The 12,718-nt window shown below is 45.6% G+C and overlaps 1 protein-coding gene across 1 annotated transcript in view; it reads right to left on the bottom strand.

Annotated features, from left to right (window-relative positions):
• Window positions 1-12,718, bottom strand: part of LOC121275808 (A disintegrin and metalloproteinase with thrombospondin motifs 12-like) — a 689,364-nt gene that overhangs the window by 214,106 nt on the left and 462,540 nt on the right. Inside the window, exon 16 of the mRNA XM_041183446.1 lies at window positions 6,983-7,103. Within this exon, the coding sequence (XP_041039380.1) occupies window positions 6,983-7,103 (121 nt within the window). The remainder of the gene's footprint in view (window positions 1-6,982; window positions 7,104-12,718) is intronic.

The following is a 12,718-nucleotide window of genomic DNA, read 5'->3' as shown; positions in this document are numbered from 1 at the left end:
CAAAGCATGGGTGAGCCTTTTGGATCCACACGGTCGCCCCTTTAATCTATCCTTTGACAGAATGGCTGCGTTATCCCCCAACCCTCTCTAACTGATCAGGGAGCCCAGAAGTGAGATGTAAATTTGCTTGCTCTGATAAAGAGCAATTACCAGGCGGACTGTGAAGAAAGCCGGATTCCAAACCTGAAAATGGTGCCACCATTGTGGCAGGGTTGAAGGTGGTAAGATTCCACCTATAAACAGCATAGAAGATACTCATTTGGCTAATTGTGCCTGTGCTCTCTTTGAACAAGCTATCCAATTAGTCCCACTCTTCCCACATAGCTCGCTAAATTTTTCCTTTATAAATCTATAATCAATTCTCTTTTGAAAGTTACTATTGAAGCTGCTTCCACGACAGTACAACTGCCGATCATAACTTGCTGCAAGGAAAATATTCTCACCTCATTTCTGTTTTTTTTTGCCAATTATCTTAAATCTGTTTCCCGACTGATTCTCCAGTGGATAAGGTTTCTCCTTATTTATTCTAGCAAAACATCTCATAATTTTGAGCACCTCCATTAATTTATTTTATTCATCTTCTCTCCTCTAAGGAAAATAATCACATTTTCTCTAGCCTCCCCAGAAAATTGAAGGCACTCAGCGTTGGTACAATTCTATTACATCCCCTTATCCTTCCTCCTGAAGCCTCTGACCTCCACGCACCCTCACCAGATGCTTATCTCCCCTACCCTCCTAATAGGTCTCAATTCCCCTGCTCCACCAGCGGGTCCCAATCCCCAACCAACCCTCCCCCACCAAAGCTTCCAATTGCCTCTCCAACAAGGGTTTCTACCTTTCCCCTCCTCAGAAACTGACCACTTGAATTATGATGCTTTTTGGGTCAAGTTAATAAGGAGAACCTTATCCACGGGCAAGAGGATCAATGACTATTGGACACAGAATTAAGATGCTTAATTTAAGATTACCGGAACTAGGATCAGCAGCCCACCACCTCCCTCTCCGCAACTCCAGTCAACATCCCTCCAAATATCCCTCTCTAATTTCTCCCGCACCTCCAATCATCCCTGCCCCCTGGCTCTGGTCAAACCTCGCCCCTTTGGTCCACCTCTTGTTCTTGGCACTGACTGCTGCTGGGCCCTGGTGGTGGCAGGCTCCCCACCCGACTGAAGGCCCAGCTCTTTTTTGTATTCATTCACAGGATGTGGGCTTCGCTGGCTGGGCCAGCACCTATTGCCCATCCCTGGTTGCCCTTGAGAAGGTGGTGGTGAGCTGTCAATCAGGTTTAGCCTCCAGGCGGAGAATCAATCATTGATGTCACTAACAAATGGTGGAGTTAAAGCCTCACAGTGTTTGGGGGGGGGGTCAGGGGGAATCCCAAACTACAGGTTCTCCAACTTTCTGATTCATAAGCTCCAACAGGCCAGGTCAGTAGAAGTTTTGCCCTCTGAGTCTGATATTTACTGGGACATGATTTCCAAACATGGGAAGGAGTAATGTCAGGAAGCACAGGAATCCAGGTTTACCTGAACCTCATGGAGTTTTAACGCCACAGTGTGTGTGTTTCCCTTAAACAGGTTCACCAACTGGAAGCCAACCTGATTTACCGGTTTGGTTTACAGTCAGGTAGAGGTTGTGCTGAAGAGGCTAAAGTCAGGAGAAGGTAAGTTAAACGCTGTTAAAGGTATAGATTGTGATGGAGGGGTTTAGAGGGTCAGGGATGCTCATAGGCAGAGATGGAGGGGCAGCTGGGGAGGGGCAGCTCTCAAAGTTAGGGGACTGGGGGAGTGTTGGGGGGGTGCGGTAGTGTTGCTGAACTGTTTGGAGGAAGTTCCAGAGATTGAAGCCAGAGATTGGGTGGGGATGGGGTAGAGGTTGGAGAGTTGAGGATCCAGGGAGAGTTGGGTGAAGAGACAGAAATCATGGAGGAGAGATGGGGGTCAGTGAAGACTGGGGTGGTCTGTCATCATGGGATGTTTGGGGATTCGGGGAACGCAGGAAAAGTTTACAGGTTAGCTTGTTCTACTGGTTGGAAACACTTCTGCTTCACTTGGCTCATAAGAATTCTGTAAAGGCATTTGGAAGACTATAGTGTTCTTTTATCTGACAGGTTTACAGAGACCAAGGAAACATGGCCTAAATGAGTTAAAAATAAAAATATCGTTAAAATAAGGGCACGCAGACTCCCCTTAAAAGGTTGCAATGATCGGCCCACATCTTGAAATTGGGTTGTTTGCCCTGCCCCTTGTCTTGTCTCAGTTAAAAACAGAAGGGGCTGTCTGTAAGGCAGGTTGGGACCCTGCCTCAGATTTTTGACACCTGAAGTTTCCAGCCAGCACAAACTCACTCATCTGCAGAGGTTAAAATTGCCTCTATAAAGCGAAAAATCGCATATGATTTGGGAAGATATGTGAAGGCTAGAATTAGACCTTGAGTCCAGGGGAAAACAGGCTTGCATTATTTAAGTTGCAAGGATATAAAGCATTTTTATCAGCTTTTAAAAATGTATTCTTTAATGGGATGTGGCATCACTGACAAAGCCAGCATTTGTTGCCATTTCAGAGGGCATTTAAGAGACAACCACATTTCTGTGGGTCTGGTATCACATGGAGGTAAAGAACATTAGTGAACTAGATGGGATTTTGCCATTGTGCCTCCTGCCAACGCAAGATAGCTACGCAAGATGGCCGCCGATACCCGACTGCACACACGCACTGGTCCATAAATGAACTGAGATTCAATGACACCATTCCCCTAGAAAGCTTTTTTGTTTTGTGGCAATATCTTTTCAATAACCTGGGACATTATTTCCAATGGTAGAAATAGGCTGAATACTTTTTGAAGTATCAATAGAAGCTGCAAACTGAGCATTTTTCTCTTTCTGAACTTTACAAATGCATTGTTCTGTTAAGACCTAAATAATTAAAGACTCATCATAGTTTAGCATCTGAAATTTTCAGTATGAATTATCCCACTTAACTTGTTAAGTGCTTACTATGCTGGTTATTAGAATTTTTGAATTTTTTAGAAGCTGAGATGTCAGTGTGGTTATGCAAGCAAAGAGGGGCATCTGACTTTTTGTACAGGTCTATCAAAAATCATTTTTTTCATGGCTCAAGTTTCAACTTTGTTTCCTTGATTTTTTTTTGGAAGCTTTTGTTATATCTTTTACAAGATACAGAAGTTGTAAAATACTGCTATGCAACTCCAATAACTGTTTGATAAGTATCTCTGCTCCTGCCCGTTGCCTACCCTGTCGCCCACATTTTTAAAAAAAATATTCATTTGCGGGATGTGGGCTTCGCTGGCTAGGCCAGCATCTTTTGCCCATCCCTAATAGCCCTTGAGAAGGTGGTTTGAGCTGCCTTCTTGAACCACTGCAGTCCATATGGTGTAGGTACAGCCACAGTGCTGCTAGGAAGGGAGTTCCAGGATTCTGACCCTGCGACATTGATGGAATGACGATGGATTTCCAAGCCAAGGCGGTGAGTGATTTGGAGAAGAACTTCCATTTGGAGGAGTGTTCCCATCTATCTGCTATGTCTTGGTGCTCACTCTTCGCCCCCTCGCTGGCATTGGAGACAGCCTGCTAGCTCTGCTGTCTTGTTGGCCTTGATGACCTTGGCGCTCATCCTCTGGCCAGTGAAGTCTGCACTGGCCCCACCTGGGAGGGAGCAGCCAGTATCTTGGCTGGCATCTCCCAAATCATTGCAGCCTCATCAGATGCCACGGTCACTGGCGAAGGGGCGGAGGAGCTGCTGCCGTCACTCAGAGCGCCCTGAGAGGAGCCCGCAGAGACGATAAGCAGCTCACCGCTCTGGATCTCCCTGCTCGCCATTGATGGATGGGCACCTAGCTGAGATACTGAATGCCTCATTCATCTTCCACCTTGGCATTGACCATTTCAGGTCATTGCCTGTGTGAGGGCTTGCAGGTCCGAGCACAACCCCAGGAACTCCTCATTCTGTTCTGAAGCTGCCTCTCCATGAGAGTCGCCACTCTCTCAATGGAGGAGGCTGTGCGCTCGGCCATGGGGGTCAATGCATGGACTCCTCCACAACGGAGACCATGGCCCATAGACCCTCATGGATCTCTGCCAGATCCTCCCACACATCTCACTGGACATCCAACATCTGCAGACAAATGGACGACTCCAAAGGCTCATCATCAGCCTTCGACTCGGCATCATCCTGGTTTCCAACAGTCCTCGACTGCCGGCGGCCTGGGCACTCTCTGCCTCCGCCTGCACCTCCAGCGGGTGCAAAGTGCCCTCACCAATGTGCATTCTAGCCGCTGATCTAATGCCCACCGAGGTGCTGGTATCTGCGTTGGTGCCTGGTTCAGAGAGAGGGTATGACACATGTGCAAATGAAGCCTGGTGGTCCTCCAGCATCAGGGGTGGCCCTTTGGGGTACAGAGAGTGACAGCGTGCTGGTGAATGTAAGGGAGAACAAGGACATGTTATTAGTTAAAGTCATCAGACTGTCACTGTGCATGCCAGGCACCCTGGTGAGACACTGGAGACCTGCTTCATGGTGCCATCATCTTTCAATGATCAATGGGGACTCCAGGTTTGAGTCTCCTGTGAGTGAGGAGACTACACTAGAATGGTTGCACAATCTGAAATTTTCACCTCTGTGCACAGCACTCTTACCTCCGTCTGGTACCCCCACCTCTCCATGCCAGGCTGCACATGGAGCATGCCAGCTCTCTATATTTGGGCATCTTGCTCGAATCTGGTCAGCAGCAGAAAGTTGTGTGGGCCTCCACCTGTAAGTGACCTCTCTGATTGGTTATGGTTATGACTTGTCTTCTCCTGAAAGGACAGAGTATCATTGATTAGTCCACTATCTACCTGCAGCGCCACTGCAGCCTGGCCAGCTCCAGCTGAGGAAGACCTTGAAGGGCACAAGCGAGTCACGGCCCGTGAGCTGCACTGCACTCAGTCCAAGCAGCCAGGACTCAGTCCCTTAGCCAGTTCCAGCATCACTGACAGTTGGTGCTCAGACTCTAGCACCCCTGAGTTCCTTGGGGGGGCGGCCACACCTTAACACTTCTGCACACTGACCCATGCCAACACAGTACTCAGCCTTTCTGAGCACAGCAGGTCATTGAACCTCTTCTGGCACTGCACCCATGTGCACTGCACCAGGTCATGGCTGCTGACCTGCGCTGCAACCTCCTCCCATGCCCTCTTTATGAGGTGTGGCGGCCTCCTCTTTCCAACTCTGGAGACAAGGGTGTCCCCTCGTGGCAGCCACTTTCTCCAGGAGGACCACAAGGCACTCATCTGACAAGCGGGGGAATGTGGAAGACGCAGAAGAGACGTTCTTCCGTGATAGCTTTCACAGGGCTGCCTGTGTCATTTTTAAACTGGCCACCGGGCCACAATTGGACCTGGCAGCCAAAAGGCCCCTGCCCCTGCCTTTCCGACCAGTGGGGAGCCGCATTTCATGCTCAGTGGGCTTTAATTGGCTGGGCCCATTTCCCAGGCGATCATGAGGCCCCTGACCACTCCCGCCTGCCAAACTGAAAATTCTGCCCCCTCGAAACAGCATCCTAATTTCAAGACAGGTAAATGTTGTCCTGATGAAAGTAAACTATTGCATTGAACAACAACAGCAGCTTGACCCATAAAGTTCTATTCAGGAAAAGAAAAGTTGAAAAGCTTAATTTCAGTAATCTACGTTCATAACTTCTTTGGGGGAAAAGTGCTGAATAAAAAATACTTGTGCTTGTGCATCTCAGAAACTATCACCTTATTTTAAAACATTTTTGATTCAAATTTGTGAGCACCCAACATTACTAGAAAGTTATGACAGACTTCAGTCCTGTCCCACAAGTTCTGGCAACCTGCAGTCCAGTCTTGCAACTGGTCTGATCTGTTCACATTGACAATCTCCATTCCAAGTGAAAAAAGAAACTAATTTCCCCTGATAAACTAACAGGTGGGCTCAAATTTTGACCACCAGTTTCAAAACCTGACATTTGACATTATCCTGCCAGGGCACAGTTGTGATGCACCATCAAGCAGTAACAACTAAATTGAGCAGCCTGTTCAAGCAAGACATACCTCTCCTTATGAGGACAAAAGCAAAATGCTGCATATGTTGGAAATCTGAAATGAAAACAGAAAATGCTAGAAATGCTCAGCAGCTCTGGTAGCATCTGACAGAACAGTTCTGATGAAAGGTCACACACCTGAAAAATTAACCCTGTTTCTATCCACACAGAGGCAACCACACCTACTGAGTATTTGCAGCATTTTCTGGGGTTTTTCTTGTTATGGTGAGTTGCCTGCAAATTTTCAGTAGAAAGCATCAACTGATTTGGAAGTATCAAGAGCGTAATGAGGGTGGCACTAAAACATCCTTAATTCAGTAACGAATGTTTGGAGGTGTTGCTGGAGAGAGCTCAATAAAAGCAAATGGCCTTTTCTGTAGTGAAGGGCAGCCATCAGCAAAGTCCAGAAAGCAGGTTGTATGGATGAAGGTTGCTAAGTGAGTGAACATAATCTCACAGGTTCACTATACCTGGGAACAGAGGAAGAAAACCTTCAGTGGCATCAGGTTTAGTGCCAAGGTAAATCTGATACCTGAATATACAGATTTCAAACAATTGGCAGGGACTTAATGTCGATACCATCATGATGATAAGCTGAAAACTATGTAAGGACCTTTTTTGATATAATTCTTCATTCAGCAGAAGCAGCATGGCACATTTGCAGCGGATGACAATAATGAAGCATTTTTGAAATGTAGTCGCTGTTGTAATGTAGGAAATAACACCAAGTACATTAGCACTTCTGACATCAGTAACAAGTACTGGCAGGAAAAGCACCTTCCAAGCTAACATGCAAAGGTCTGGTACACAGTGGGAGGAGGGATGTTGTCAGGACGCAGGGTGCTCTGGACCATATCAAAATTCTCATAGTTGTTATTTGCTACAAAAGCAGGAATAAGTCTGTTGATAAAATACTTACCTAATCCTTCACTCTCTTCAAACGTCTTCTTCACTGTCTGACAGGAAGAGCCATTCCCATGGCACACCCCACATCGATCTTCAACTGCATTAGATTCTATCTCATAATCACACCCTACAGTCTGGAAGAAATACAAACCATTTAACATATGATTTTCTGTTTCCATACCAAATCATTGATCAAACTGCCTTATATTTCCCAATATTGTTATATCCTCATTGGCTAAGGAAGATTTGGGGCATCAGAAGGTCATGAAAGACACTTTGTAAATTCAAGTTCTTTCTTCTAAATATTACACAATAAAGCCTTAGGATTATTTCAGAACTATGAATGTTATTCTTTAATTTTAGGATTGGGATTGAAATCCATAAATGGGCTGAATTTATTTTCTCCTTTTTGCCATCTGTAAGGTTATGATGTTAAATTACATTCAGGGGCTTAATTCTTAATGGGTGCAAGTAGACTACCATCAAAAATTATCACTTAGGCCCAATTTCCGCTCCCTGGCCAAATGGGTAGAGACGGGAGAATTCCCAGCTTCTAAAAATGGCTGCCCAGATGTTGGATTTTCCATCCGAGGAGGCTGTGGCAGCATTCTGGATTAGAAGTTGGGGCAGGCGACCCTAGAAGAACTGAGGAGGATTCCAGGGGTGCAGAGGTGGGCTGATTGGAAGGCCTGCCTCAGGGCTCCACCATTATATCAAAATATTAAAAAAAACATGAATCATTCCTCCAGCCCTCACAGAACCATAGAAAAGTAATGGCACAGAAAGAAGCCAATTAGCTCATCGTGTCTGCCAAAAAATAAAAAATAAAAAACTAGCCGCCCATTCAAATCCCACCTTTCAGCAGCTGGTCCATAGCCTTGCAGGTTACAACACTTTAGGTGCAGATCCAGGTACCTTTTAAATGAGTTGAGGGTTTCTGCCTCCACCACCAAACCAGGCAGCAAATTTCACACATCCTCTGGGTGAAGAAGCTTTTCCTCATTTCCCCTCTAATCATTGTACCAATCACCTTAAACCCATGCCCCGTGTAAAAATAAGTGCTTTCTCTTCAAAGAGGAGAGCTGTCTTGTATCATAGAAGGCAACATTAGTGCTGGGAAATGAAACACTTCCATTTTTTGAAACATCAAAAGCTCTCAGATCAGGTAACAGTACAGATTTAAACTTGAGCTGCCCTGCATAAATGGGGCAGGTATGGCTCAATAATATCTTACTGCCCATATAACCTCATACTTAAAATGGAGATCTTATTTTCCCACTGATATATTGGTCCAGGTAGGAGGTTTTGTGGTGCAGTTGGTACCGTCCTTTCCTTGGGGCCAGAAGCTCTGAGTTCAAGTCTCACCCCTGGACTAGATGGCCAAGGAAGGTACATTTATAACACAGCCAAACAGGTTGATTGTCAACCTGCAAATCCTTCCAACACATGTCAATGTCAGATGCTAAGAGTGGGAGAGATTCCCAGTTAGCCATATGATGGGAAGAAGCCTCTCTCATCACTATCCATAGGTCCAGACTACAAAACACATGTAAAAATGCACGTTGGCACAGTAACCTGGGCTCCCTAAGCAGAAGTTTACAGCCCCGTCATGGCGGGGGTGGGGCCGTAAAACGTGGCAAGTTGTTCAAAAGTCCATTGACTTTGGCAGGACTGGAAAATCCCACCGGCGGGAGGGGCCGTAATATTTTGGCCCCTGTGCGATCTGTAACACACTACCAGCATATTGGTCCAGTGCTGAGTAATCTAGCATGGAGAATAAGGCCACTGTTGGATTTGTAGATATCTTAAATATTTATTTCCTAATATAACGTACTAGTGAAGTATTGGGATTATTAGGGGAGAATTTTCTCCCTGTTGGGGGAGGGGGGGTGGTGGGCGGGAGCAGGCACAGATGGGCGCACAGCTGATCGCTGCTGTGATTGGCTGGGCTCCACCATTTTACGTGGGTGGGCCAATTAAGGCCCGCCCAGAGTGACGCACACCCGGAAGACATGAGCTGGGACATGTCAATGAACTTTAATTGAAAAATTTATTTAATTTATAACCCTTCATGAAACCTCATCCCGCCCGTGGATGAGGTTTCATGGTAAATGCGAAGGCTGCCTGGGCTCTTCACCTGCCCGCCAACCTTAATATTGGACAGGCAGCTCAATTAATTACTTTAATTAGTTTTTAAATGGCCTTAATAGGCCTTTGACAGTTCGGCGAGCATGCAGCCGACTCCGCTGCTCACCCGCCAAACTGAGGATCAGAATAATGCGCAGTGGCGTCGGGACACACGCCTGAGGTCACCGCGCGTCATTTTATGCGTCGGCAAGCGGGCCCCACCCACCATCTCCGGCCCGAAGATTCTGCCCTTGATTTTGGTTTTAATAGTGACTCTGATGCACTAACAGGTGAGGAAAACATTTGGGTAACAGAGACCACAATATTATTAGATTTAACTTAATCAGCAAGACGAATGTTGTCAAGAACGTAATGCTGAACTTAAGGCAATCTTCACAAAAATGGCAATGAGCTTGAACCAAGTTAATTGGCCAACTTTATTTGTGGGAACTTTCTGACACTGACAAAACCCATGTCTGCTCTAAGAAGCAAAGAAAGGCAAAGTTTAAACAAAACCCAAAGTAGCTAACTAGTCCAATGCATGGGCAAATCAAGCTGAAACAAACCTACTTCTATAGGTGAAAAGAAAAGTAGTTCTCAGGAGAACAGTGGTATTGCATTTAGCTAAAGTTAACAAAAACTCATATCAGAGCATTCAAAAGATCGATGGAGAAAAAATGTGGCAGACCATTGTTACAGCAATAGTGAAATCTTCTTCAGCAATGTTCGTCACAAGATCATTAGAGGTTGTTGAAGAATTACTCAAAGGAAGTTTAAAGTAGGATCTCAGCATTTGGGAGTGGTTTTAAGTACGACCTGTATCAGTAGATGATGCACAGTTACCATTGATGAATTTACAGTTATCCTTAAAGTTGAAAGTATTAAGGTAGATACAAAATTGTGCTGGATAGAACAAAGGATCTCAAAAAAATTACAGTTTTACATCAGCTGTATAGAAGTTCTTCACAAGGGACATTACGGAGATACATTGTACGACTATCTGGTCAGCGAAAGTCTGAACATAACTTCTAAAAGACTGTGTTCTATCTTATGACTTCTTTGAATTATTGGTGGTGGTTACTAGGCTGATGCACATAGGAAGCATGATTAATATTGTGAACATGCAGGAATTTACCAAGGTTCCTTAGACTGCACCATCAACCCCACAACCACTACCACATAGTAGGACAACAGCAGCAGATAGATGGGAATACCACCACCTGGAAGTTGCCCTACAAGTCACTCGCCATCCTGACTTGGAAATATATTGCTGTTCCTTCACTGTTGCCAGGTCAAAATCCTGGAACTCCCTTCCTAACAGCACTGTGGGTATACCTACACCACATGGGCTTCAGCGGTTCAAGAAGACAGCTCACCACTACCTTATCAAGGCAACTAGGGATGGGCAATAAAAGCAGGGCCAGCCAGGGAAGCCCACATCCCGTGAATTAATACAAAAAAAATGCTGCATGATAGAGAGCCTGGAAAATGCTTAATGGAATGCCATTAGACTCAGAGCTACAATGGTAGGCTTAGTGAACTTACCCTTATTAACTTAGAAAAGGATGGAATGCAAAGAGATTTGATTGAAATAATGAAAATGTTTTCAGTACATCGATGCCTGTTTCAGTGCCGCTTCATGTTCTTGTCTGGATCTGGAAAAAATAATCAATTTTGCTTCCAATTTCCACTCTTCTATCACCTTTACATGGTCCATCTGCGACACTTCCCTTCCCTTCCTTGACCTCCCTGTCTCTATTTCTGGTGATAGACTGTCCACCAATATTCAATACAAGCAACTGACTCCGACAGCTACCTCAACTACAGATCTTCACACCATGCTTCCTGTAAGGACTCCATCCCATTCTCTCAGTTCCTTCATCTTCATAGCATGTTCCCAAGATGCCATTTTCCAAAACAGCGCTTCTGACATATCTCCCTTCTTCCTTAACTGAGGTTTCCCTTCCACTGTGGTTGACTGGGCTCTCAGCCTTGTCCAACCCGTCTCCTGTGCCTCTGCCCTCACATCTTCCCCTCCCTCCCAGAACCATGACAGGTTCCCCCTTGTCTTCACTTTTCACCCGACCAGCCTCCACATTCAAAGGATCATCCTCTATCATTTCTGCCAACTTCAGCATGATGCCACCACCAAACACATCTTCCCCTCAAGACCTACCCCCATCAGCATTCCGTAGGAACCGTTCCCTCCGGGACTTGCTGGCCCACTCCATCACCCCCAACACCTCATCCCCTTCCCACCTCATGCAATCACAAAAGGTGCAACACCTTCCCCTTTACCTCCTCCCTTCTCACTGTCCAAAAGCACAAACACTCCTTTCAGGTGAAAGACTGCTTCACTCGCACCTCCTTCAGTTTGGTCTACTGCATTCACTGCTCCCAATGCAGTCTCCTCTACATCAGGGAGACCAAACGCAGACTGGGTGACTGCTTTGTGGAACACCTCCAGTCAATCCGCAAGCATGATCCAGGCCTCCCTGTCTCTTGCCATTTCAACATCCTGCCCTCATGTCCATATGTCCATCCTTGGCCTGCTGCAATGTGCCAGTGAAGCCCAACGCAAACTGGAGGAACAGCATCTTATCTTCTGATGAGGCACTCTACAACCTTCTGGACTTAACATTGAGTTCAACAACTTCAGACCATGAACTCTCTCCTGAATCCTCACCCCCTTTTTTTAATCCCCTTTTTTCTACATTCAGTTTTATTTTTTATCCACTTATTTTTATTTTTATTCATTTATCCATGGTTTTATCCCCTTTTTTATCCTCCCTTCTATCCCATTTTCTATCCTTTTTTTGCATCAGCTGAAAAAGGAGATGGTCAATATTACTGATTACAGTAGGTAGGTGGGGCAATATGTCTTGGTTTCCTAGAAATTTGATCACCGTTAAAGGTTGGAGTTATTGCCCAGATATTACTCCCCTGGATTGGTCTATGGTTTTTTTCCCCCTGTTTATTTTTGCTGCTATTTCCATGTTTGTTTGTTCATATGTATATCCCTTTAGTTCACCCCAAAAAATGAACACTAATTTACAATTTTTTATCAAGGTTGCAAACTATCTGATTATGAAAACAATAGTAACACTTACTATTAACAAAATGAAATGAACTAACTATAGGTGCACAAATGGGTGTGACACTTCAGCTTGTACCACAAGCTGTTGTTGAATTTAATGTATGCAGATATTTGATTGAAGAGGATATCTGCTACTTGAGTGGTGCAGTGAACAGTGTAATGAAGGGTTGATTCCAGCTCTGAAATTGAAGCACAGGGTCAACACCTCAACATCGCACCCCCCCCCCCACCCCCACACACAAACTTCCTATGCCCCATCCATGCCAACCTATGCCAACTCATGCCCCCACCCAACCCCCATGACACCTCATACACCATATGCCAATCCATGCCCCTCTATTTAACCCTGGGCCCTGATAATCCCTGTGCCAACTCATGCCTCTCTACCCACCCCAATGGCTCTTTATAGCCACCTTGTCTACCCATGCCCCTCTATCCAACCCCATGGTCCCTCATACACCCTATGCCAACCCATGCCCCCACTCACCACCCTCTGCCCTTATTCCTCCTTGCCAACTCACCTAG

The sequence above is a fragment of the Carcharodon carcharias genome, chromosome 1, assembly GCF_017639515.1.
Source record: "Carcharodon carcharias isolate sCarCar2 chromosome 1, sCarCar2.pri, whole genome shotgun sequence".
NCBI classification, from domain to species: domain Eukaryota; kingdom Metazoa; phylum Chordata; class Chondrichthyes; order Lamniformes; family Lamnidae; genus Carcharodon; species Carcharodon carcharias.
Note: the sequence above shows the minus strand (reverse complement) of the source record. Positions and strands in the feature narration are given on the sequence as shown.